At 55.1% G+C, this 26,067-nt stretch overlaps 3 protein-coding genes across 8 annotated transcripts; 1 reads left to right on the top strand and 2 right to left on the bottom strand.

Annotated features, from left to right (window-relative positions):
• The first annotated feature begins 104 nt into the window (after nt 1-104).
• Nucleotides 105-25,864, top strand: S1PR4 (sphingosine-1-phosphate receptor 4). 5 transcript variants are annotated; one of them, XM_083810930.1, is made up of 4 exons: nt 15,997-19,585; nt 20,748-20,921; nt 21,475-21,611; nt 22,423-25,864. In XM_083810930.1, exon 4 carries the CDS (start codon nt 22,615-22,617, stop codon nt 23,839-23,841), a length of 1,227 nt encoding a protein of 408 aa, XP_083667056.1. In that variant the 5' UTR covers nt 15,997-19,585; nt 20,748-20,921; nt 21,475-21,611; nt 22,423-22,614; the 3' UTR covers nt 23,842-25,864. The 5 variants fall into 5 exon arrangements, with proteins under 5 accessions (XP_083667055.1, XP_083667054.1, XP_083667058.1 ...); XM_083810929.1 differs by lacking the exons at nt 15,997-19,585; nt 20,748-20,921 and adding an exon at nt 105-2,959; XM_083810928.1 differs by lacking the exons at nt 15,997-19,585; nt 20,748-20,921 and adding an exon at nt 105-3,515.
• Nucleotides 7,878-13,709, bottom strand: LOC310886409 (granzyme G-like). Its single transcript, XM_083810936.1, has 5 exons — nt 10,903-13,709; nt 10,647-10,794; nt 9,606-9,747; nt 9,217-9,450; nt 7,878-8,591 (listed from the first exon to the last, which is right to left on the bottom strand). The coding sequence occupies exons 1-5, from the start codon at nt 11,087-11,089 to the stop codon at nt 8,454-8,456; spliced, it is 849 nt and encodes a 282-aa protein (XP_083667062.1). The 5' UTR covers nt 11,090-13,709; the 3' UTR covers nt 7,878-8,453.
• On the bottom strand, nt 13,838-15,866 carry LOC310886410 (cathepsin G-like). Of its 2 annotated transcripts, none has more exons than XM_083810937.1 (5): nt 15,744-15,866; nt 15,509-15,653; nt 15,182-15,317; nt 14,643-14,894; nt 13,838-14,318 (listed from the first exon to the last, which is right to left on the bottom strand). In XM_083810937.1, exons 1-5 carry the CDS (start codon nt 15,802-15,804, stop codon nt 14,184-14,186), a joined length of 729 nt encoding a protein of 242 aa, XP_083667063.1. In that variant the 5' UTR covers nt 15,805-15,866; the 3' UTR covers nt 13,838-14,183. The 2 variants fall into 2 exon arrangements, with proteins under 2 accessions (XP_083667063.1, XP_083667064.1); XM_083810938.1 differs by having other exon boundaries at nt 15,734-15,830.
• Nucleotides 25,865-26,067: the final 203 nt, after the last annotated feature.

Below are 26,067 nucleotides of genomic sequence, written 5' to 3'. Positions count from 1 at the left end.
CCCCTCTTTCTGTGTGGCTGGACAACTTCGGTACCCTGCAGGGCATCTCAGCGTGAAGCACGCTGACCTCCTAGCTGGCAGTGTGCTCCCCGCTCAGAAAATCAGGACTCCGAGGCACAGAAGCAAAATCTGCTTTGGCAAATATGAAGTATAATATGTGGTATAATATGTAATATACAACATACTGTACAAATAATAGTTCTCAGTTTTGGAGAATGGCGGACGGGTTTTAAAATACAGAGATGCCGTGGTGGCATCTTGACTTATATAGGATTTTTGCAGTGCAATTGTGGAGTTGTCAGTGTTCGCTGGTGCCTTTTATTGTAGTGTCAGCGCCTTTCAAGCACAGTTCTTAAAGGATATGTATTGCCTATAGGAGAAACTTTGGTGGGATCATACCTGCTTCCAGTTTTCGTTGCTAGAAACATAGTCTGAAACATGAAATACTGCTTAGTTTTCTCCCTTTAGGAGTCCAGAGATGGATGACTGTGAAAGCTTTCACAAACTGATTTCCTGGGATGGCATTGCTGGAAATCGCTTCTCCTTCCCTGGCAGCATTCCACAGAAATTTCAGATTAAATAATCTGGGAGTGGGTGGAAATATATAACTTCCTCTGCGTAAGGTTACCTGGGTTTTCAGGAAGCTGCAAGCAAGGACGTTCTTCTCCCTTCTCTGTAACTTAATGCACGGGTGAAGCTGCAGATGCTGGGTAGCCTGAGGTGCTGTGCTTCATCTTGACTGAGGAAGACCACACCAGTCTCTCTGGCTGTGATACTGGCCGGCATTTGTGAGTGGTTTCATTTTCTGTTTTCTAATTAAGGGTGAGTGTACAATGCTTTTCTTGGTAGCTCCATGTTCTTACCACCTGGACAGCATGAAATAGCAGCTGAAAGTGTTTTTTCTTTCCTCAGGGGGGTCGTACATAGCACCATTCTTTGCAAAGGGGCTATATAATGTGCTCTGTGTAAATCAAGCATAGTAACGATTGACTTCTTCCTTGAAGGGGCTGAAGGACTTGAAACGAATGCCCAACATCCCCAGCTGATGGTGAGAGGCCTCATGCCGTGGCCTCAGCAGCCTCCGGCCACGCCACGCGTGCGGGTGCACCGTGCTTGCCGTGGCGCTGAAGCGCTGGAGCCTGCTCAGCACCGCTGCAGTGGGGAGGTCCCTGCCGGGCCTGGCATGGCCGAGGGAAAGAGGCAGCTGGAGCGGCGCCGGCAGCACGATCCCTGCGGCTTGCTCACAGTTGCTGCCTTTCCCAAGGGCCCCTCAAATGCAGCCTGGGTCAACTCCTCCTGCGTGGCTGTGAGCCCCTCGCCTGCTCTGCAGCCCCTGGGGCTGACTGGCCGCAGCGGCCGTGTCCCGGGGCCGGGAGCACCCGGCCTGCGCCATGGGGCCCTGGGGAGCCCGGGCAGGAGCGGGGCAGGAAGCAGCCCGGTACGGCGAGGACGTGGCCTTGTCCTGCAGCTGTTCGCAGGGCACCGGGGAGAAGTGAGCTGTCGGGATGGGGCTGGCAGCCAGGCGGGTGTTCTGGAAAGCTCTGGCGGTCCTGGGAGCAGAGTTCTGCTGGTGCTTCCAACCGCTCCAGGCCTGGCCGTTAGATGTCACTGCCCACACCACAGTGGCTCCTTGGGATGCTGAACACAGGTGGGCTTCAGGCGTTAAATCGCTTTCTGTCTTTTTCATATCCAAAATATGCAGAATAAGAGGGCAGAGAAGGAGAAAGCAGGGTTTGCCTTGTTCTTGGACAGCCGTCATCCCCACAGCAAGAGAAAGCTCATTTCTCTGAGTATTACATCTGCTCCCCTGGGAAAGCTAGGAAAGCATCTGTCCAGTGTGAGAAGAATGAGATGTCATCTGAGCTTTGTAAAGCAGCAATGAAGCCTCCTGCCTGTGCTTCAGCTTCCTCTGCCCTGTCCAGCCCACCCCGGTCCAGCACTCCTAGCCTCTAGTGAATGCTCTTGTCTTCTGAAGGCTGCTGGGTCCTGCCTCCAGTCTCATTGCTTGCTTCTCGCAGGCCTTGCAGCCACTGTGGTGAGCTGCAGAGAGCTCGAGGGAAGTACAGGAAGGCCAAGGGTCGCTCCATAACAGAAACCAGGCTGCTGTGGAGCGAGGGCATTTGAATAAATACCGCAGTAACTGGTTTTGGACGGTAGTGCTTTGGAATACAGGTGGAGAAAAGTTTGTTTGTTTAATTAAAAGAGTTATAATGACTATGTCCCTGCAACCAAAGTAGTAAGAACTGGTGGTGAAAAAAAGATGGAAAAGGAAGTTTGTAAAAATCACCTTGGACAGAAGCTTCTTCCTTCTGTTTGGTTTGTAAAGGTAACTGAAAATGAATTGCAAGTGTAGTTTCCTCTGCATGATATCTCAGTAGCTTCCCAGCAAAAAATAACACCATAAGCAATTTCAAAAATGAACTCTTGCCTGTGGACTCAGACATACCAGTCAGGTCTACTTGCTTGGTTTTGCTGTTTTATCTTTCGTGGCACAGTCTGACGAGGAATTCAAGCCCCTACGAGCAACTTTTCTGACCTCTGTACCATCCTAGGTTGAGAACTCAAGGCTTCAGAGCACTGTTCACAGCTCCCAAAGCAGCCCAGCTGACAAGACTGGCGTCTGGGCTGCGTGCAAGCTGCTGGGTGACCGCGCTCCCCAGGTGGCAGAGGGAGGATGTGGCTCAGCAGGGGCTGCGGCTGCAGCCTGGGGCTGTTCCGTGTGCCCAGCTGGGTGCTATCAGCTGCAGCCGCTCCCCACTCCTGCACTGCTTCGAGAATTGCTCCTGCCTTCATCTCAGGTGTGGACATGTAGCTCCTGGCCACGACAGAAAGGCATTTCCGTGAAGCATTTGAAATGCTGGTCTCTCCTCCTGCTTCCCAGGGGCTCAGCCTTTCGGTCTCGAATGCTGTGAACGGCTGATTGCCTCTGCTCTTCAAGGAGCCTCACTGAAGCTGTCGGGTGAGGACATCATTGGCATTTCTGTTTAGAAAAATCCTAGCTCAGCTTATGCTTTGCAGCACTTGATTCAGATCAGGTTAAATGCTGTAAAGAAACCCAGGGGAAATGGATGCCTTTCCCATCCGGGCCCAGAACCCTGGCACCAGTGCTGCTTTATAAAGCTCAAATGACATTTTATTCTACTCACACTGGGCAGATGCTTCCCTTGCTTCCAAGCTGCAGTCTTCTGCTTTGTTGAAAAGGGTTTTTAGATAGATGTAAGGCCGGGTCAGTCCGGGAGTTTCTCAGAGAACCTCGGAGAGCACGGAGCAGCTGCGAACCTGAAGAGGGCAGCGTGTGCGTGGAAAAGCCCCGGCGTGTTCCCTGCCTGCAGCCAGCACCCGCGGCCAGGAGCGCGGCACCTCGGTGGCTGGGGACCCTCAGTCACAAAACGGCGGGGGGGCTCCGACAAGCTGTTGAATTACAAGCTTTGGAAAGTACCAGGAATGGTAAATTCTTTGTGCTCAGTGTTTCTGCGGGTGTTGCGCGGGGCCTAACCAGCCGCCTTTATGCACAGGTGAGCATAAGGAAAAATGAGCGCTCCCCGGAGGTACATCTTGAAAAATAAAACGTATCAGGGGTCGTGTGTTAACACGAGAGCTTCAAGCTGGCTGTTACATTTTAAAAACTCAGGCAATTGTATTTCTGCAGTCAGGAAACTTTCGTTGTAGACTGCTAATTAAAGTATATACAGACTTGAGATGGTTTAAGAATAAGGGGTAGTTGGTAAAATTAGGCTTGATCAAAACTTTTTTGAAGTTGGGATTCACAAAGACAGATGCACTCATTGGTGGTTTTCTAAACTTCGACCCCTAGTCTTTGATTTTAGAATGTCATTTGTCCTAATCTTAAGAAGTATGCTGGATTCCTGTGCTTTAACCAGTCCTGTTTTTTCCTCCCTCCTCTCTGTGCAGTTAGAAGAATGGTAATTTTGCCATGTTTGAAATCTGCTTGATACAAAACTACCTCAGTACCTCTAAAAATAGAGAGGCAGGTTTGGCCCCTTTCCCCCCCAGTTTGCCTTAATTTCTTCAGCTGTCTGGTTGCTTTTTCTGTTACTAGACCATCCGCACCACTTGGCTGAGAACCCCACTCTGTGCCCCAGCCAGGCAAGTTCACATTGCATTTACCTCATTAACTCAAGTTCCTTCTGTGCCTGGAGAGCCAGGGCTCTCCTGTCCCAGCTGAAAGCCCTCAAGTGCACACCAAGAGTTAAGGCCAGAACAAAGCCGCACCACCGAGGAGTGTAAGTGAAGTGTTTGCTCTGCGGATGTGTGTAGGCTCAGATTTTCTCCCGTTGTGGCCTGTGGTGTCAGTGCAGCACAACGCTCATCGGGTTCCTGTGCCTCCCAGCTCTGAGCCTGACGCGGCTGCGTGCTGTCTGCAGCAAAGAAAGGAGAGGAACCAGCCCTCCTAGCAGCACAGGAAATCGGTATGAATAGAAGATTATTACAGAGCTCCGCCTCTCCCCCCCGCCCTGCTTGGACATACTTTGAACTTTGACCACTGTCTCACTTGGAATCCCAGTCAAAACCAGTATGTCTGGAAAGCCACATGGTGGGGGAGAGGCAAGTGAATGGAGCTGGTGTTTCCGTACTCGAACCTCGGAGCTGTAGGTCTTGGACTGACTGCCCTTCGTCTGTGTAAAATGTGCCACATCCGTCACTTCCATCACGTCCTTCCTCACCGCCCCCAGCAGCGGCAGCGACCTCAGCTCCAAGGAGAGCGAGAGGCAGGTGCTGGCGGGGGGCCCTCAGCCCCCCCTCAGTTCTCGCTGCACCATGCTGCATTGCTGCGTCTGGGCAAGGGCCTCCTCAAAAAGCTGCCTCACAGATCTTTTTTTTTTTTTTTTTTTCCTGCAATTCTGTAGAGAATTGAAGAGTTTTGCTGACAGTTTTTACTGGTAGGAAGAGCCTGCTCTTCTGCGATCTCAAGTCTTCTCTTAAAAAGTATTTGCAGTTTTATTTCTGCCTTTTGAGGTTTGCGAGAGGCTGGGGGGCTCTGCGCCCGCTTGCACCGGGGAGCTCTCCAACTCGCCCACCCCTCTGCTCCACCACGTGAGCGCGGAGCTGCCGGGGCGACGAGGCCGGGCCAGAGGGTGCCAGCGGCTGTGGGTCAGGGTTGCCCGCTCGGTCCCTGCCACCAGCTGCTGGGGGCCTTCGTGTTCCCTGGGGGTTAGGGGGATGTCCAGGGCACGGGACACAGCTCCTGGCTTTGCGACTTGGACAGAATTGCTGTTTCTGTCACAAGAGGCACGTTATGGCTGGGGATGTACCAAAATGGTTTTTCCGGATTAGCTGTTGTGAAGTAAACTTGAAAACATAGTGGGACCTGGAAGACTGGGCTTTTGCTCGTCTCTTCTATTTTATTTTTGTCAATGAAATCCCAAGCACCGGACAGAAAGTTATTTCTTTTCCTCCTCTTGCTAGGTCACTTGCCAAATGTCCAGATTAATATCCTTCAGATGTAATATTTTTAAGCTCAGTTTCAGAAGGGGGGGGGTCTTTAAGTTTTGTCCAAAACCACAAAGTATTGGAAGAAACATTGGAGACATTGGGATTTGGCCAACCTCTTTTCAGTGGTTTGTGGGGACAGGACAAGGGGCAATGGCCAAAAAATGGAGCCCAGGAAGTTCCGCACCAACATGCGAAACACCCTCTTCATGGTGAGGGTGAGGGAGCACTGGGACAGGCTGCCCAGGGAGGCTGTGGGGTCTCCTTCTCTGGAGATATTCAAGGCCCATCTGGATGCCTACCTGGGCAACCTGCTCCAGGGAGCCTGCTTTGGCAGGGGGTTGGACCCGATGATCTCTTGAGGTCCCTTCCAACGCCTACAGTTCTGTGATTCTGTGAAACTGCTGAGCGCCAGGCTTTGGTGGTTCTTCTCTTTGCTGCCAACTTCACTAAAACGATCCAAATGTCTAGAATTACCTTGAGGGACGCCTGCATGCGGCAGGGAGCTTGCCAGGACTTCTCTGGTGGGCACCTGCCTGGGCCCAGCCACAGCAACCAGAGCTGCCACCAGCAACCGAAGCCTCTCTTGCCTTTTGTCGTGTTTCTTCAGTATCTTCAGAGGGAGGACTGGTTCTGCTGCATGCACTCACAGCACTGAGCGTGGCAGGATTATCGTCACCAGGGCCTTTGGCCAATACTGTAATATGCAGCAGAGAAACCCCCGTGATTTTATGGGTTGCTGATGATTTAATACCTGTATCTTTCACTCTTGTTTCCAGTACAACCAGTCATACAAATCTCTTGAATCTCTGGGTGTGATTTCTTTCCTGAAACACTGAAACGTGGGCTGCTTCTGTGGAGTTTGTGCCTCAGTACAGTGGTTGGATGTTATCACAAATTACAGGGGCTTGTAGGAAGAGAAGGGTGACAATATGGTTAAAGCATGGGGACAGGAGCAGGACTCCCAGTTCCGTTTCCTTTATAGCTACAGATTGACTTTATCCTTTTATGGACAGGCAGAGATCTGAGATAAAACTAGGTATTGCAGCAGTGTCTTACAGCCTGTTTTTAAGGCCCAGCTGTGCTCAGTGCTATGCAAGTGCTGCATTGTCCTCTTGCTGACAGCAAGGGTCAATGCTCTCGCTGTCCACAATATCTGGCTTTAACTGGGACCACAGCCTTTGCTCCTACATAAATCCATGCAGCTGGCTTGTGCCCAAGCTTGGTGTTACCTTCTCCTGGGATGGGCTGGTGGTACCCACATGGAACAGCACTAGGTTTAGATCTCTTCTGCACCCCTGTGGTACCCATGCCCAGAAAACGTGGAATTTTGATTTTGGTGATGTTTTAACATTTTTTATAGTTGAAATGTGCAAGGAAGACTGAAATGCTGATGCTATAACCCTACAGGATGCTGCATTTGTACTGACATCAAGGGGCATGAGCATGTGCCTGCCTTGGGATGTACTGTAAATATGCATGTGAAAGGAGGCAATCAAAGGCATAAAGCTTGTCGGACAACTCCAACACTAGTGACAATCACAGAAAATCAAGTCTGGCGCTGTGTCCTTCATGCTGTCTGTCTGGCAATGCACTTGCCTCTCTGCTGGACCAGGCTTCTCCTTTAGGAGGGCCTGACGACCTGACTCCAGAAGAGAGCTGCAAGGAATACAGCTCAGTGCAGAGTGTGATGTGAAGGTGCAGCTCCTGCAAAACAGTCAGCCCTCTGAGCATGCCAAGTGTGGGGGGTTCTCCTTCTCCCAAAACACCATCCTGCTCCCTGCTTCCTCTGTCATGCTCCCTGCCCTGGGAGGGTGAAAAATGAGGTGGGAAACAAGGCAGCACCCCCGCAGGGTCCTCTGCTTCCGGGTAGGCTGGGCAGGCGCCGTGGTTTCCAGGAAGCCTCTGCGCCTTCTCTTCTCTGAAACGCTGCATCCTGAATTTCGGGTAGCTGAACTCCATCTGACTCTGGTGCTCGTGCTGTCCTCCACCCAAGAGGTGGCCACTGGCGAGGCTCGTCACAGGGCTGCCCTGGCATGGGGAAGGCTCATCCTCCCCCAGGGCACCAGCAGGGACATGGTGTGAGCAGTCCTGCAGCCCAGGCACTCCTGGTGCTCTGTGCCCTCTCCCCTTCCCTGCCTGCTCACGCTGCATCACGTGGAGGAGATGATCTCCTGCTGGAAGATCGCTCATCAACTTTTTCGGTTTTGACTGAGCCCTCTGCACTGCTGAGAGGGGGCAAAGAGGCTGTCCCTGCCCTGAACACCAGGCTTGACGCCTCTTTGGTGGGTTTAGGTGGGACAGAAAATGGAGGCTACTGGTTAGGTAGAAACTTCCAGCTGGGAATTCAGCACTTTGGGCCATTACTTTCTTCTGAGCTGTTCAGGACTGGAGCCAGACTGATACAAATTCAAATCACAGAAGGCTCTCAAACGCAGATGCAGTTTATTGTTTTTATGTATTTTTACAACACTGGAGCTACAGCAAGAGGGGAGAAATGAGGCAGCGAGTTTCAGAGGTAGGGGACGGCAGCGGTAGTGAAGCGGGAGCTGAAAGTGTTGTTCCCCCTGGAGCTGGGACAACCCTGTAACCCCAGGGCCTGGACAAGGGAGGTCCAGGTGTCACGAATGCTAGGGGCAGGGAAGAGGTTGCTCTTTGGATCCCACAGGAACATCGTGCGGGGCGGTGGATGTCCCAGCAGCTGCGGTCACCTCACTCGGGTCTGCCCTGCTGCTCTCGCTGGAGCCACAAGTGGTTTGGCCAGAGGGCAGCCCGGAGCACAGAAGGTGCGCGGTGCACATGGGTGCTCCCTAGCTCGCACAGTGAACAGGCTCAGTCAAGGTGCAAATTCTGCACAAAGCCCCCTGCTTTGCTGGAGAGAACTCCTTGCCACATCCATGAGGACCGGTGGAAGAAGTTTCCCAGGGAGAAGAGAAGCAGCAGCAGGTGAGCGTGAGCCCTGGTGCATGAGCTTTCCAGGGCAGCAGCTGGGGCGTGTGGAGTCACGCCGACTTCATGATGCTGTCAACCCAGGGAAGGTAGGGAGCAATGTGTGTGTAGAAGCCAATCCGGTTCTTATACTGATAGGAGAAGATACCATAGGCTTTGTTGTTGCAGACAAGTGGGCCCCCGGTATCACCCTACAAAATGAGAGAGATCAGTGTTGATTGGGGGGAAGGGGGGTGCATTTGCAAAGAACAGGGAGGCTGCAGATACGAGGACAGAGCTTTCCAGGAGAATTTGGGACTTTCTGTGGGTGTGGACAGCTCTGGGTCCAAACAGTACCTGGCAGTTCTGTCTGGGACCAGCACAGTGACAAATACTACAGCCTGAAGCATCGCTTCATCTCCACCCTTCTCTTGGCTGCACAGCACTACAAAATGCACTCAGCCCAGCTCTGAAATTTAGGGCAAACCCCTCCTCAGCCAAGCTGTTGTCCCGTTGTGCAGAATCCTGGGTGCTGTGCTGCAGGAGGACAATGCAGACCCCTTGCCTTTTCTGTCCGGCCAAGGCTAAGCACAAGCGTGGTGCCCCTGTGAGGGTTAGATCCCTGGAAATCAAGACCCACGGCACCTCTTTAGCTCCTGTGCCAGGACTGCAAGAATGGGATGCTGGTGAAGAACTGTGGACTGACTGGGGGGGGCTGACAATGACAAGCGATTTTAGACAGCACCTCTTCAGTGGAGGTTTTAGCCCAAACCATGTTGTGCCTGGGACCTGTCTGAATCCTGCCCTGCAGCCATCCACTCCCCATGTCCGACTGACCTCTTCAGGCACCCCAGCAGATCCACTGTTGGCACAGATCAAGTTGTTGGCAAGTCCAGGGTACACGGTTAGGCAGTCCCTTTGTTTGTGGATGGTGACGTTGGCTTCATGGAATGTGGCAGTGGGGGCCTTGTGGCCCCAGCCAGCTATTCTGCACACCGTCCCTCCAGAGGCCTTTATTTTTTGGAAGGAAATGGTCCTAACGTAGCTGTTGCTGGTAGCATTGCCTTTCAGCTGGACAAGGGGACAGAAAATATAGAAATAAGTATTTTGTCTGTAAATGTGGTGGGCTGAAGGCTGTCCCCTCCCGCTCCAGTGTCACAGCTCAGCCCTGCACGTAGTGAGTTCGGGCAGACAGGACCACACGGGCGCTGCGGGCGGGCGGTTACCTTCAGCAGGAGGATGTCATTTCCCTTCATGGGATTGGTGAAGTCCGGGTGGCAGTGGTAACTCTGGACTTCAAACATTTGCCAGCTTTCCTCTCTTCTCTGAATGTTGTGGGCTCCAAGGATGACAGTCAGAGGTCTGTGGCTAGTGAGAATGAGCACAGTGTATGTCATTAACTTTGTCTTGGTGATGCCGAGGCATGGCCTGGAGGCATGGATCGGGCTTTGGAGAAGACTGGTGAGAGCAAGGAGTTCTGCAGGTGAGTCTACCCAGCCTGGAGGCAGAGTGAATCACCGGCTGACGGACTGGGGCTCTGCATGCCTTGGGTTACTTTGCCTCCGGACCTTGAGATGAGCTAATTGCGTCCAATGCTCACAAGGACCATCGGCAGCAGGGGCTGCCTTTGGAAAGTGGGGAACGATCTGGGGTAGGGGGCAGTCCTCAGCCAGGCCAGATTCTTCTGATGCTCCTTTCTGCCCTTCAGGCCTGAGGCATGGGGGCAGAGCTGCCAGTACCGATACCCAGAGCATGTGCATGAGTAGCTGGGCCCTTCTGCCTGCCACTGCCCCAGCTCCTCCAGCTGGAGGGATGGAAGAGAGCTGGGAAAGCAGCTAACCGATGAGATCGTTGAACTGAGCGGCAGCCTGGCAGGTCAGCGGTGGCAGAAAGGGCAGAGCCTGGCACCAGCCACCCCTGCTGTGCCAGCAGGTCAGCGGCAGCAAGGGGAGAAGCTGGCCCAATTTCTGACTGTTCACATCTAGGAATGGACCACAGAGAGGGGAAAAAGAAAGGTAAACGTCTGAATGCGGGCTGGGGAGGCTGCAGGGCTGGGCAGCTTGAGGAGGAACTGCAGGCAGAGCCAAGTTGCTGGGTGCCAGCCTGTCCTGTCCGTGCAGCGTGGACTCGCTCCAGGCTAGAGAAGGCTTTGTCGCTGAAGGAAGTGACTAGAGCTGTCAGACCTCCATCTAGGAGATATTAACTGGATCATGGCAGCTCAGCAACCTCAGTGTGCCAGGTGCTCTACAGATGCAGAGAAATCTTACCTGAAACATTGAGCTGCTGTCATCACCCAGCTGGGGGCCACCAGGAAGCCCCCGCAGAAGTGGCCGCTCTTCCCTTCCAGATAAGCCATGTAGGGCCTGGCAGGGGCCTTGGCTCTGCCTGCTCCCACCATCCGGTTCCAGGTGTGACCTGCGATGTATGGGGCTGAGGACGAGGGGCCAGGAGGAGCCGCCAGACGCACTGGCCAAGACTCTGCCCTCCCCAGCCCTCGCGCCACCCTGCGCCCGCTCTACTCACTGGCTTTGGCCGGAGGACATGCCACCAACAGGAGGGCGAGCAGGAGCTTCTGCAGGTCCTTCATCGCAGCGTGCTCGGCTTCGGTGGACGCCTTGGAGGTGAGGCTGCAACTGGGGTCTCTTCCTGCTCCCAGGAAGGTTTTATACCCTGAGACTAGGCTCCAGGAAACCGCAGAGGTCAGACTCATCTGATTAATCTCTCTGCAAACTGCATACCTCAGCAATCTGAGGGGGGAATTCAGTCAGCCTTGGGCATCAACCCACCTTCAGCTTGGGACTGATTTGGGGCGTCTGACACCTGTCTGGACCCAGAGCCAGTATTAACCCATTGCCTCCAAGCTGGAGGCTGGAGGGAGTGCACCCACCCTGTCACTTTGCCTGCCAGCATGTCCTTACATTGCAGCTTGTATTTGTTGTTGTGCTCTCGCATAGTCTTTTGATTTTATCATAAGCTTTGCAAAAAAAAAAAAGATTTCTTTTACTTGATGCACCAATTCCAAGGAGGCAGTTGAGAACCCTCCTGCTGCTTTTCAGCAGCTGTAGTCCTGGTTCAAGGAATACTCTTCACAAAACTGGTGTGATTGTGCCCGTAACACTGCCCTGGTTATGGCTGTCTGGGGCAAGGAGCTGTCTCAGCAGCTTCACAAGTCTGGCCCACAACAGCATGACTGCTGCTAGCACCGCAAGGTCTCTGATCTGCACCAGCTGCTGATTTGGAACTCTGTTTTGTACGGCAAAAGACCCCTTTTTAAGGGTTTCTTTCCAGAAAATGTTCTTTCCAGTTTGGGTGGTCAAACACTGGAGTTGGCTTCCTAGCAAGTCTGATGCCCCATGGCTGTCCAGAGTTCAAGAGGCATTTGGGTAATGCCCTTAATAATATGCTTTAACTGCTGGTTAGTTCTGAAGTGGTCAGGCAGTTGGACTAGATGATCTTCGAAGGTCCCTTCCAACTACCTTACTGTACCTTAACCTAGGTGCGATTGTTTCCCGTTGAACTGGGGGTTCGCTGCTCCTGTACTGGCCGGTAGGAGAGAAGACGGGATGATGCTGCCTGGAGCCAGGGCTGCCTTTGCCTCTGGTCTGTTGAGGATGGGTGAGGAGGAGGGACGTGGGTTTGGGATGCTGCCCCTTCACTGGCTGCAGGCAGCCCGGTGCCATGCCCGCTGGCCCTCGGGGAGGTGTCGTGTCCAAGTCCACCCCAGCCAGGGCTGCACCTGCTGGTCCTGGTGCCGTGGGGGAGGACAGACTGGGGGCTGGTCTCTGCGGCACCCCCACCTCTCGCCCACACCGTGCTGGCGTGCCTGTTCCCTTGCCCCACCAGTAGTTCCTTCTTTGGGCTGTGACGAAATGGGACTGATGCATCCTCGCTGGCTGCCAGTAAATTTGCCTTCCCTCCTACCCCCAGTGCTGCAGGGCAAAACCCTTTTTTAATCTGAAAGCTGCCATTCTCGTGCAAAGACTGCAGCAGATGGAGCTTCAAGGAAAACCCTGACGTGACAAAGATTCGTACTCCGAAGATAAGCAGTTGCAGCCTTTTCACTTGCAGATCTACTGGTTGATAGCAGCTGTTAGCAGAAGCCCAAACCGTGGACCATTCTGTTTCCCCAGAATGGTGTGGGTGCTGAAGACAAAGGTGGCATCATCTCCTTTTGCCCCAGGCAGGGGCAGAGGGAGCATGAGAGCACGCAGCTGTGGCTGGACCACAGGCGTATTTAGGCTATCTCCTCCCTCTGACAGAAGTGGCTAAGTGGAAACCTGGGAAAGGCTATGAGCACAAGGCAAGCATCCTGTTTCCTCGCATTGCACACAGTTTCTGTATGTTCAAAATTTCCCACTGGGTTTCCCCTCTGCAAACCAACCTGATCTCCCCTGGAACCTGCATAGACATCTGGCATCCTGCACCAGGTATTGCCGCAGTGCATCTGTTTACTGGTGCACTGTCCTGCCTGGCGCCATCTCCTCCAGGAAAGTGCCTGGCCCTCTCCTATCTCTATAGAGACACCATCAGAAACGGTGTCTGGAATTAAAGAAAAGCCTGAGGCTCAGGGAAACGTAGTGCAGAGTGCTCAGACTCCCATGCAGGGGCTGTCTGAGGATGGTGCATCCTTTGTGGGGAGCAGAAGCTGAGCTCCAACTGTCACCTGGCTGAGAGCTGTGAGCCCTTTTGGTTTTGTGCTGCTGCTACCGCAGCCTATGTTGTGAGGGCTGAGCTTGTTTTGCTGAGAGGGGCAGGAATGTGCCCACAAGCTCCATGCTGACAGCTCCCAGCTAGGACTCACCCTGATTTTCTCCAGGGAAAGGGTCAGACCCTCCTGCAATTACTAGTCTGGGAAGCAAGGAGACAGAAGCACAGAGTTGGGCACCTTTGCAGACTCAGGTCCTTTACTAACACTTTCAGAATGATCGTTTCGCAGTCTGCATCCATGTCTCTACTCAGGGCATCACACAGCTGCTCTAGAGGAGGAGGACTGAGGACTGGCCGCTGGAGGGCTCATGACATTGCTCAAGTTGGTGAATGGGGTGCGTGCACATCGCTTCCCCTCGCCTCCCAGCTCTGCCATCACCGCCCCGCAATGCACAGGGGAAGCAGATCCCCTGCGCAAGCGCTGTTTGAGCGAGCTAGCACAGGGCCCTGAGCTGTGCGTGGCTGCTCTCCCTGGCAGAGGCCTGCTGGGAGCCCCTCACAGGAAAACCTGCCCACCTGCAGTGAGCCCCTACCCATCCCACTTGCAGCTTGGCCATTTTGCTCCCTATGGCAGTCTTGCCGTGGCTCCAGGAGCAGCAGCTGCAGCTCTTTTTCTCCCAGCCTGGTAGCAACCTGGTGGTCGCAGAGCTCCTGCTGCCTCCGTCCCAGCAGGCTGACTGCGCTTCTACCTGCTGACCCGGCCCGGCCCTCCCTCCTCCCCGGGACGAGGTGCAAGGAAGGAGGAGGCAGATACGCTGAAATAGCCAGCTCTGGGTTTACTGTGGGAGTTTCAAGTGCAGCGAGGTTTAAGCAGGGACAGGGGTGTCTCTGAAGGAAATGGGATCCTCAGTGGTACAGCCTCTTTCTGGTGCCACCTGGGACAATCCTCCCTTCTGCCAGCGCGACTTAATGTGGCACCAAACTGGCTTCCTGGCATGGGCAGGCAGTGGGACAGCCAGCAGCCTCAGAACAAAGAAACAGGCCCTTGCGGGCATCCATCAGGGCACTCGGGTTCCCAAGGAAAGGAGAGGGAGCTGAGCCTTTGGTAGGGGCAGGAAGGAAACCAGGGTGTCCCCAGGGCCGCACCGATGTTGCTGTTACTTCTTCATGGTTTTTTTGATCCAGGGCAGGTAGTTGGAGATGCGGGTATAGACCCCAGGGGGGTTGTCATGCCCGAAGGAAACGATGCCTTGCGCCACCTTATTGCACACCAGGGGCCCGCCAGAATCACCCTGAGGACAGACGAGACCAGTTGTCAAAGCTGCTGTGGGAACGGGTCCCACCTCAGCCAGCCCGCCCAGGCTCTGCCATCAGGGCCAGCCTACTCCTGCCTGCCCTGATGCAGGAGCTGCCCGCAGTAGGCAAGCTGGGGCTCTGCCCCCAGGACCGCACATGGATCAGGATGCCAGGGGCATCCAGGGAGCCTGTCCATGTGGGCACAGGAATTGCGTTCCAGTCACCTCTCCTGGAATCCTGCCGAGCCTGTGCCAGGAGCAGCCCCCACTGCAAGCAGCCCCCTGGCCTGTGGCTGAGCCCTGGCCCCCCTGCAGCTGTACCTGGCCGGAGTCCCTCAGCTCGTGGAAGCTGCCGGCACACACCATGCCGGTGTTGCGGTGTGGATAGAAGTGGACGCACTTCCTGCGGCTGTAGACGGTGACTTTGGTTTCAAAGAGCTTGCTGGTTTCCCGGTCCTTGTCGATCAGGCCCCAACCAGCTATGCTGCACTTGGTGCCTGTGGGGAGGTAGCCGCTGGTCTTGGGCAGGGGGATGGTTTTTACGTAGTTGTTGAGTGTGGCCTTTGCTGTCAGCTGGGAGAGAGAGAGGCTTTTGGAGAAGGCTGTGAGCAGCTGAAGGACACTTCACCCACAGAGACAGGGGAGGTACAGCGGGGCTTACAGCACTGCAGGTACCGGTGAGGTGCTGCGAAGATGGCATGCGACACGAGCCCTGCCCATGCTTCCCTCCTGGGTCCCTCCCAATCCACCACCCATAGCAGAAGAAGGCGATGGCTTGCAGGAGGAGCTAAGAGCACGACGTGCTCTGCTCAGCCCCCGCTATGCCCACAGCCCCACTCCACCCTGCAGGCCTGCCTTGCCTTGAGCAGCATGATGTCGTTAGACACGGTGGTGGGGTCGTACTCAGGGTGCTGGTGGTATCTGAGAACTCCCCGGACCTGTTGCGTTGTTTCTGGTTCATAGATGTTGTGAGCCCCCGGGATGACTGTGGCATTCCTGACCGCGGCAGCAGAGGAGAGAGGAGGAAAAGAGGTTGGGTCACACTTGCTTCCCTGCCCTTTCTCAGGCAGGTGGAGAGAGCTGCTAGGTGCAGGAGAAAGGGGAACCTGCTCCGAAATGACTCTAGTGATGGACCTCTCTGGTTAGGGGAGAAAGAGGGGGGCAAAGCTCCTGTACAAGGTACTCACCCCATGCAGTGTGCAGCTGTCATCACCCAGTCAGGGGCCACCAGGAAGCCTCCGCAGGCGGATTTCCCTATCTTCAGGTATGCCATGTAAGGGTGGGAGTGGGGCTGAGCCTCATGGCCCCCCACAATCTGACCCCATAGAGCACCTGAAAGACATCCCACCGCAGAGTGAGCTGCTGAGGCCAGAGCTCAGACCAGCAGCCTCCTGTGCAGCCCCTCACAGTACCCCAGCTCACTGGTATCGGCCCAGGGGCAGAACAGGAGCAGCAGGGCCAAGAGCAGCTGGGACTGGCACATCTCCCACTACTGGGTGCTGCTGCCAGGCTGTGTGGAAGTCTTAGCGTCCCTGTGCCCAAGGGCTGGCTTTATACCCTGGGACCAGCTGTGCCCAGCAGCCAGGAAACCATGTGCGATGGCCTGATTGTGCTAATCAGAGCAGTGCAGTAACCCTGACAGCCTATCTGCATCTCTGCTGCCCGGCCTGCTCACATGCCTGCATGTTCAGAGGCTGTGATCAGTGAACGATATGCAAGACAGAAAGGCCAGGGCAGAGCGCAGAACGGTGCCAAAGCCACAGTGGTGCCAGCCGGGAGAGGTGTCCAAGGGGCTCTCCAGGGTGTGATTTAGCATTTCTTCCCCAGTTTGGTTGCAGGACAAATTGCATCTGGCTGCTTCAAAGCGTGGTGTCCTCCAGCTCTGTCAATCAGACTGTCTCCTACTGCATCTCCTGTAGCTCCTGCCACTTGCTCCAGGAGGGGTCAGGTCGCTTCACGCTTTGTTGTCAAGTTCAGTGACTGCAGGTGCTGCCTCTGCAGCTGGTCTGGCCACTGGCACACCTGTTCAGGGGGCTTCATCCACCCTGCTCTGGATTCACTGCTCCCCCCGTTCCCTGGCCTGAAATCACCTGCAAACCATGCTGCAATTGCTGTCTTCAGCTTGACCCTAGCAAGGGGCGATTTGGCTAAATGCTAAACTGAGCACCAGTCATGCTGCACTCATCCCTTCCTGGCCTGTGGTCCTCAACAGAGACCGTCATCGGACTGCCACAGGTGACCCTTGTTCAAAGAGGTGACCAAATCACAGTGTGAGGGGCGTGGGCCTGATGCTTAGGATGCTTAGTTCTTCCTACTTCTGGCTCTTTCATGGCCTTGGCTGGTGGCTGTGGGCACTTCCCTTCTGGCCCCTGGGCCTTCAGCTGCCCAAGCGTGTCCTGTGACGGCAGCTGAGCCTGTAACTTGCATGAGGAGCTGCCTGACTCACAGGCTGCAATCTCAGAGGGAGCTGTGCCATACAATCCTGCATTGTTAAAAGCCGTCCTTGCTGATTGCTCTCCCTAGCCCTTAACTACCTTCATTTCCCCCTCCTGTGTGGTTGTCTCACTTCGCTGCATTGTTCCATGCTCCCTGGAGCTTGCCTGGGCTATTGTGTGTGAGGCATAAATCGGTTAGGGTTAATTCTGTGTGATGTGCCTGCTCTGCTGAGAAGAGCTTGCATGTTGCATTCTGTAGTCATAACAGGACCCTTTACTGGAAGGGGCATGAGCGAAAATTAGATGCTAAAGAAAAGATCTTTATCAACATGGGAGATAAAGAGCAAGGAGTGCCAGTCACTGCAGATGTCTTTTCCATGCTCACAGGCTTTCAAGAACTCTTGACTTGTGCTCCAACACAAAAGCATCCAAGGGTCAGGGGACAGCCAGACCAGAGGGACCACCACCATCTCGGGTGTCAGACCAGCCCCATTTGCTCTGTGCGGAGCCCGGGCTGCGCACCTGCCAGCACCCTGCTGTGCAGGCATTGCCCCGCTGTTTACCCCGAGACCTCCCCGGCCCGGTTCCTGCGTGGCGTGCTGCACTGCGACGGGGCAGGGCTCGGGAGGTGGCAGCTGTGTGAGCTCACCCTGGAGGGAGGGGTGCTGGGGGACGTGTGGCTCTGAAGCTGCCATCCCGCAGGAGCTGAGAGCTGGAAATGCCCAGGGCCTTGCGTTGTAAATCATCCAAGGGGTCACAATCACAAACCTGTCACAGGGGAGAGAAAGGTGTGACACCATGGGAGAAGGGCTGAGCGGGCCAGCTGGTGATGTGGGTCACTGGGGTGACTCCCAAGTAAGCTTTTTGAGGGGAGAAACATTTTATGCAGCTGTTTGCTTTCTGCTTAATGTTTTTGCATTGAGGAAATTCAAGCTTTTAAAGAAAAACCAATTAAAGAAAAAAAAATCAACCGAACTTTGCCTTTTAAGGTCATTAATGTGGTCAAGACAAGACGATAGCAAAACTTTCTCTTTCATGTTCTTGTTTTCCTTCAAATGCAGAGGCTCACTGCAGTGAATTCTTTTCCTACAGAGACCCACCCACCGAATTTCAGTGAACAACAACTGTGGCCGAGACAATCCTGCCTAAGGGCTGGTCTCTTGGGCTTGGTGTCTTCCCGGCTGGGGGGCCCTGCTGTGGCTCTCTCCCCAGCTCCGCTGGGGCTGGCAGCACCCTGCTGCACTAGGGATGGGACGTGCCACCGGGAAGATGACCTGCTGCAAGAGACCAGAGCAAGCAACTGCAACCAACCGTCAGGAGCAATCAGTCATATCTAAATCGGCACAACTCCACCCTTCCTGGAGCAGAAAAACACCTGGGGGTGGTTGGATGCCCCGGTTGGTGCCCCACCAGGCCATGCAGTGGGGACAGGATGCGCATGGGGAGGGAGGCTGGGGGACAGAGCTCCCCACAGAGCTTCACCCATTTAATCAGAATGTCTGTAAATACAGACAGACATATATATATGTCTGTAAATACATATATGTCTGTAATACAGACATAATCGGGGCTGTGCAGCAGCACTGCAGGAAAACCTCAACTGAAATCATTGATGTTTTATCTTGCTTTCGTAGCTTGCTGTCACTCCCCCAGGGCTGATCAGAACTCAAGTGCAGGAGCTGCAGCCCGTGATGCCTGCGCAGTGATGTAGCCTGCTGTCCTCTACAGCACCTTCAGCTTTGCCCTAACGCTTCTCTGTTCAAAATGCATTTGCATCTCTCTTTCCACGGTTCTTTTTTCCATCAGTTGCATGGAGTTTGGTTGGGCAAAAATTAGTAATGTGTAAGGCCCAGCTTTTAAAAATTACTTGGTAAATAAAACTGCCTCTGTCATGCTGTCTACACAAGTAGCTTGCATTTGAGTCAGCAGGCTGTACCTGCCATTGGGTAGAGCTTGAAGGTCAAACATATAGATAAATTTAGACAGGTATGAGAGAGGTTTTGCGAATGATAAATCTGTTGACAACCATTAATTGCAGTCATCCAGACGCATCATCTGCTGATTGCCTGATGCTGGCAGAGGCTGGCCAGGGGAAGGGTTGCTTTCTCGCCTTCTTCTTGGCCTCTTTCCTGCACTCTTCCCTAAGTGCATGTGCTGTAAGCATGATGCTGAGCTGGAGCAGCATGATGCAGCAGCTAAGCATGATGCTGAGTTGCCTGAACCTGGCCTGGTGCAGGCAGCCCTTGCACAGCTGCTCCCACTGATGTTTCTCAGGGCATTGGGACAGGACAGTGAGTAGCACCAAAGGGAGGTGGGGTGTGGCTGCGGCTGCTGCAGCCAGACCCCCCCCCATCTCCAGAACACTCCTGGAGCCTGGCACCCTCCTGGGAGCAGGGCAAGAGCACCCAGGTGCACTGCCATGCTGCAGGCTGCTCGTCTCTGGGTGCCCCTGTCTGCAATGGCACTCTTGCCTTCCCGCAGGCTGCAGAGGGCTTTGCAGCTTCTTTTATGGAGCTGCTTCATCTCAGCATCTGAGGACGCCTGCTATGGCCATGGCTCTGGCGGAGGGTCCAGGAGGTGGCTGCTGGCCCCTGCACCTCCCTGGGTCCTTCCAAGGCCAGCACTTGGCAGCTATCAGGCAGATTCAAGTAACTTGTGGTCTCGATCTGCAGGAAAGAGATGACAAACGTTGCAGGACAGCATGTCCCTCCTCTGCCCCCTCATTTCAAGGAAAGAACATCTGAACTGAAACAGCAGTGAAGAAGACCCCCTCGCTACAGGAAGGACATGGACGTGCTCGAGCGAGTCCAGAGAAGGGCGACCAAGCTGGTGAGGGGTCTGGAGAACAAGTCTTACGAGGAGCGGCTGAGGGAGCTGGGCTTGTTCAGCCTGGAGAAGAGGAGGCTCAGGGGCGACCTCATCGCTCTCTACAGTTACCTGAAAGGAGGCTGTAGAGAGGTGGGGGTTGGTCTATTCTCCCACGTGCCTGGTGACAGGACGAGGGGGAATGGGCGAAAGTTGCGACAGGGGAGTTTTAGGTTGGATGTTAGGAAGTACTTCTTTACCAAAAGGGTTATTAAGCATTGGAACGGGCTGCCCAGGGAGGTGGTGGAGTCACCATCCCTGGAGGTCTTTAAAAGACGTTTAGATGTAGAGCTTAGCGATATGGTTTAGTGGAGTACTTAGTGTTAGGTCGGAGGTTGGACTCGATGATCTTGAGGTCTCTTCCAAGCTAGAAATCTGTGATACTGTGATACTGTGAAGACGTATCAAGATGAAGCTCAGCTGGTGCCTGTGCAGATAGCAATGGGGAGCCACTGCAGAACAACAGGAACTTGTCCCCCAGTGGTGCCCAGCTGAGGAGGAGCCTCGTCGCCCTCAAGCAAAGCTGGGGACATCCCTGTGGGGGCTGGCAGCAGCAGCTCTGCGGCAGGCATGTGGGCTGGGTTTGCGCAAGGCCCTGCTGTGGACCAGTCGCATGGGGCAGGGGGGCCCATGGGTGCTGGGATGCAGCTCCAGCATCTTCCCAGAGCCAGTTCCCTATTGTGGATGTGCTGCGGAACCGTGGCAAGCTTCACAGGTACCTGGTCCCCTCTTCTACTGAAAGCCAAAGAAGCCAGAGGCTAGAGCAGAGCAGGGAATGAGGTTTTATCTTACTGGAACAGCTCGTTATGAAGTAATCAGCCCTGCTTTTTATGTAGCACCTGCTGTGCTCGTGGAAGGGGCACAAGGAAGAGCCTGTGATATTTGGCTGGTTGAGCGTGCCCAGCACCACTTTGGAGGGTGCACTGAGCCTTCCCAGCTGCTCGTCTGCCTCCTGCCATCAAAACCATTTGCCTCCCACCTGCACTGTGCTCTCTGCAGATCTCCCTGGCAAAGAGCTCGCTCCTGCCAGCCATCTCCTTTCTAAGGCTGCTCAGTGCTGCCAGCTGTTTGAGAAGCTACTTAGGACCCTGTCAAGGCAAGTTTCTTCATCTTCTGATCTTTTTAGGAACTCCCTGCCAACTGTCCTCTGCCTACAGGAGCAGACGTGTTTGCTGGAGGCCCAACGTGAAGCAAGAACGACCCGGAAGGATGTACGAGAGTCGCATTGGCCCTTTTGATTCCGGTGCTGTGCTGGGAGCATCTGTCCAGCCCCTTTGGGAGTGAGCTCTTGGTGCTGAAGGTGTGCCCTTGAACTCCTCTCCTCTGGCCTGCACTGTACTCACGGCCCAGTCTTCCTGCTGATTTCTGCTCCTTCAGGCTTGAGGTCTGCTGACTTTATCAGCATGAGCTTATTTCCACTCTGCTGACAGAAAAGCCCAAACTGCCAGCAGAAAGGGCCACCATGGAGGACCGAGCCCTCAGCTCTCAATGAGAACCACTCTTGCTCGCACGAGTTCCTGTAGCAGGAACCCCCTTTGCATTTTCCACTTGCCCATGTCACGATCCAGGCTAGGACCTCTCTGCTCCTCAAGCAGGGACTGACTCCCAGGATCCCTGCTTGCCATGCCAATGGGAGAAATCATAGCTCTCTGCTCTAAACCTGGGGGCCTCTCCCTGACTTTGTGCCAGACTGGAGTGAGAACAAAGGTGAAAGCAGACAGCAGGGCAAAGCTTCTGCCGTGATCCTGAGTTGAAAGATGCTATTTTCTCTGTCTCTTTGCATCTGTTGGGTGGGTCCATCCTGCCAGAGAAATGTGGTTGATGTTGTAACTTCCCTTTTTTCACTTTGGTAGGTGGAAATCTCACTTATTTCACACAAGGAGCTCTCCCCGCTACGTACTCTGTGCTGGGCCTTGGACAAGCAGCTGGAGAACACTGCTGGCTGCTGAGCCTCCCTCCTGCAGCGAGAGCCTCGGGCCAGCCATGACAGGTGAGTCGTGAGGCAAACTCAACAGCTGGGCTGGGAGTAACGTGTTGCAAGAACACATCTCCAGTCAGGTTTTGCAGACATAGGGAATGATTAATGGTAGATGTTAACGCTGCAGTCAGGTCAGGACCCCTGGCTTCTGGTCCCAGCCATGGCACCATGCCCCTTCTGCAACGCGAGGCAACAGGCAGCAGCTTTGTGCCTCAGTTTCCCTGCATGGACCTAGGCAGTGGGAAGACCCTGACCCATCTCTAGCAGATGCTTGGAGAGCTGAAGGTGGAGTGTGCAGCACCAGGGCACACGTAAGGCTTTGACCAGCTGGTTTCCTTTGAGCTGGGTGTAGCTGAGCCCCAGCTTCAAACACCCAGGTGCCTGGACTTGCTGCTTTGATAGGACAGGACTTGGATGGATGCATCCTGAGGGACTGGCAGGAGATGGGCCCACGGAGGAGCCCAGAAGGTTGCATAGGAGCATGGAGCTTCCTCTTGGAGAAGGATGTGTCTGGGCATGGGTGGTGCGCAGGGCACTCGATGATGGGGCAGTTGCTCTCAGCCAGGCTCAGGAGTGAATTTCACACCACAAAAGGCAAAGCGGTTACTGCCTCGGGCTGTCTGGGTGCTCTTGCTAGCATTTGGCTTTGATCAAACCAACGGATCCCACCCTCTCATTTCTCCTTACTGAGAAATGGTGACAGCTGCCAGAGACCATGTCAATACTCTAGTTCACAACAGGAAACTTTATTAAACAACAGGAAGCCCATGCTCATGCGTGGCCTTACAAAACACCTCACCCTTCTCTCCCCTTGCTCTTTCAGTGCCGCAGGGCTGGCAGACAGGGGTCTAACTCTCATCTCCACGCTGGGCAGAGCTGCTGGCCTCAGGGCTGGACCTGTGGGGCAGACTCACACCTGCCTCCAGCCCTCAAACAGAAGGTCTGCCCTGCTCCCAACGCCACTTCAACCCTTGCTCCATCGCGCATCCCTGGGCTGCTGACATAGGCTTGGAAGATGGATGGCCCAGGGCAGAGTTGGCTGGTGAATCGCTCCTTCCCCCTTCCACTGGGCTCTGCTCAATATCCCGAGCTCAGACTGGACCTCCTCGACAAGAAAGGTTCCTGCTTGCAGCTGGCTGCCATGAGGAATGTGAACATCATCCTGCAGCACTATAACTTCACGGGAAAGCTGACCAACCGGCAGTCCCGGGATGAGGGCATGGGCCTCATCCGCACAACCTTTGTCATCATCAGCTGCATCATCATCCTGGAGAACCTGCTTGTGCTGCTAGCCATCCTGCGGTGCCTGCGAGCCCGGCGCTGGGTCTACTCCTGCATTGCCAGCATCACCGTGAGCGACCTGCTTGCAGGTGTTGCCTACCTTTCTAATCTCTGCCTCTCAGGCAAGAAGACCTTCCAGCTTTCACCTCAGCTCTGGTTCCTCCGGGAAGGCATCCTCTTCATCGCGCTGGCTGCTTCCACGTTCAGCTTGCTTGTGACGGCCATTGAGCGCTACAGTGCCATGGTAAGGCCGATTGCTGAGAACGAAGCCAGCAAGACCCTGCGCTTGCGTGGCCTCATTATCTCCTGCTGGCTTCTGGCCTTCATCATTGGGCTGCTTCCGCTGCTGGGCTGGAACTGCCTGTGCGACTTCAATGCCTGCTCTGTCCTCCTGCCTCTCTACTCCAAGAACTACATCCTCTTCTCTGTGGTCATGTTCAGCATCATCCTCCTAGGGATCATTGGCCTCTACATCTCCATCTTCCAGCTGGTCCAGGCCAGTTCTAAGCAAACCACTTCTCGGCACAGCCGCAAACGATCCCTACGCTTGCTCAAGACTGTGCTGATGATCCTGGGTGCCTTCATCATTTGCTGGAGCCCTCTCTTCGCCCTGATGCTCTTTGATGTATTCTGTGAGACACAAACCTGCAGACTCCTTCACAGCCTGGAGTGGACCTTGGCTCTGGCCATGCTCAATTCGGGTGTTAACCCCATCATTTACTCCCTCCGCAGCGTGGAGGTGCGCCGTGCTGTGGGAAGCCTGCTGTGCTGCTGCTGCCTCAGGGTTGGGCTTTGCAAGCCTGGGGACTGCCTGGTCATCACAGACATCAACTCTGGCTCATCCACGGAGAGCTCCCTGCGCTACCGGGAGAGCTTCCGCAGCTCTGTGGCCCTGAATGCCCGGCCCAGAGCACCTCTCTCCAGCAACTCCAGCATGATGAGCAATCTCCCCAGCCTCTGAGAGGCCATGGGGAGAGAAGGGATGGCCAGACAGCCCGCCAGGACTTCACGCTGCTGGTTCTGGCCTGTCAGAACTGTCTGATGTTCAGCTCGGGCTGACCAGGTGCTGTCTCACCTCAGCTGTTAACCGTGGCCAGGCTTTCCAGCCCCTTTTGACCAGGACGTTGCTTCATTGTGGGTGCAGCATGGGAACAGTCATTGCTGCCCTGATGGGATATGGGCACAGTCTGGGATCGATGCCATGCTGAGACAACTGCTGTGCCTAGCTTCCGGGTGGGCCCTGCTCTGTGTGTGCACATACATAGATGCTGTACCTGCCCCGGCGAGGGCATTTTGCCCCAGGGCACAACGAGGGACGGGATGGCTATCCCCATCAAGACTGCCCCAACCCTTTAGGGTCAGGCTAGGCTGGCAGTGCTGCCACAGCACGTCATGCAGGGCTGGAGGTGACACCTGAGTCTTCTCCTGTAGCTTACAGCCTTCTGGAGTCACTGCAGTGGCCACAGCTGCTGGAAAGGAATGTGGGCTTGGTGTCTTCGCAGGGAGTTAGGAACTGGGATTGCAAGTGAAAATGTGCGTGGCTGGGGTCAGCTCAGATGTCCCTGGCCAGGAGCCACGTGCCCACCTGTTGTGCAGCACAAACCTCTCACAGGACCGGCAGAGGGCTGCAGCAGCAGCCTGATCCCTCACGGGAGTGCAGAGGTGGGCACTGTGCCCAGCCAAGTGCTGTGACTTTTTCCAGCCTGGCAGCGAGAAGAGCTCTGCTGTGCCTCTGGGCACGGGTCTGCACCTGCACCGACAGCCTTGGCACCACCGTGTGCAATGGGAGGCACGACAGGACGATGACTCTGTTGTCTGGTGCCACCATGGCATCTGGCCAAACCCCCTCGGGTAAGAGCAGAGGGGTTGCAGTGCCATCTGGGTTGTGCTCCAGCAAAATCAAGTTCCTTGCACAGTGGCGGTGCCCATCACGGTAGGCACTGCCAGGAGGTTGAGCAGCAGCTTCTAGATGCCTTTCTGTCCTATTGTCTCCAGGGGGGTCTGGATTACACCTGAACATAAGCAGCATGATTTGTTTCCTCTTCCCTTCTGGGACAAAAAGGCTGCATCTTTCCAGGAACCTTTTTGAAAAAGAGCATTTTGCAACAGATTTGCAAGAATCACTTCAACGGCCTGGAACTGTGTCATCACCTTGAGGGCAGAGTGGGGTGGAGCCTGCCCCAAGCCCTGTGAAGTTCAGCACAGCTGGGGAAAGGAATCCCAGCAGCTTGGAGCTCTACCACATCTGGAAAAGGGGAATAACCCATGCTCTGTTCTAGGGGTCATCAACATTAGAGAAGTGAGGGCCCCAGGAAGCCAGACTCACAGCAGTCATCTATGCACTCCCCCTGCTGCCACAGAGCTGGGCACTGCTGCCCTGTCACCCAAACCTCGTGCCTGGCTGCAGCCCCTAGCCTGTAGGTTGCTGGCCGGTGTCTGAAGCGTCAGGAGATGCCAAGGTGCTGTAACTCCATGGGCAGGAAGCTTATCCGGGTGCTGAGGTGCGCGGACACAGAAGGGACTGTGGGAGGGGGAAGTGCTCCCAGAGAAAGGCTGGCTGGGCCTGGCAGGGGCTGTTGCAGGGCTCAGCGACCTGTGCAGCAGGGCCGGCATGGCTGGGGCTGTGACAAGCGCCAAGCAGCACTACCAGCTCTCACCGGGACAGAACAACGTGCAGAACACCCGCCAGCACAGGGAGAACAAGACCAGGCCTGAAAAAACATCTGACACCAGAACAGCCCCATTCCTGCCTGGGCCTGACAGAGACACGGCGGGCCCAGGAGGCTCGCCCAGCTCGCCGCAGCTGCCCCTGCTTCTCCTCCTGTCAGGGGGAAAAGGAGAGCAGTGCCTGTGCCCGGCAGGAGCCAGACCCAGCCCGGCCCTGGGGAGAAGATCCCCACAGCTCAAAGCCTGCTGGCCCGGCCCCTCGGCAGAGAGGTGCTGGGCCTCGCGCCCCTCTGTCCGCAATAAATCTTGGTGAGAAAGCCCCCGCTCGCTCTGTGTTTATTTCGTCTGCCAGGTGCCGCCGGTGGCCTCGGCGCGGCCGGAGGCTGGAGGCTGGAGGGGGCCGGGTCCCGCCGCGGGACGCCGGGCGGGCAAAGCCCGGGGCGGGCGAGGGCCCCGCTCCCCTCCCGGAGGCGCCAGCGGTGCCCGGGCTGCCCCCTGCATGCCGCCCCCCCCCCCGAAC

This window comes from Anser anser, assembly GCF_964211835.1.
Source record: "Anser anser genome assembly, chromosome: 25".
NCBI lineage: Eukaryota > Metazoa > Chordata > Aves > Anseriformes > Anatidae > Anser > Anser anser.
This window is presented reverse-complemented; position numbering and strand designations above follow the sequence as displayed.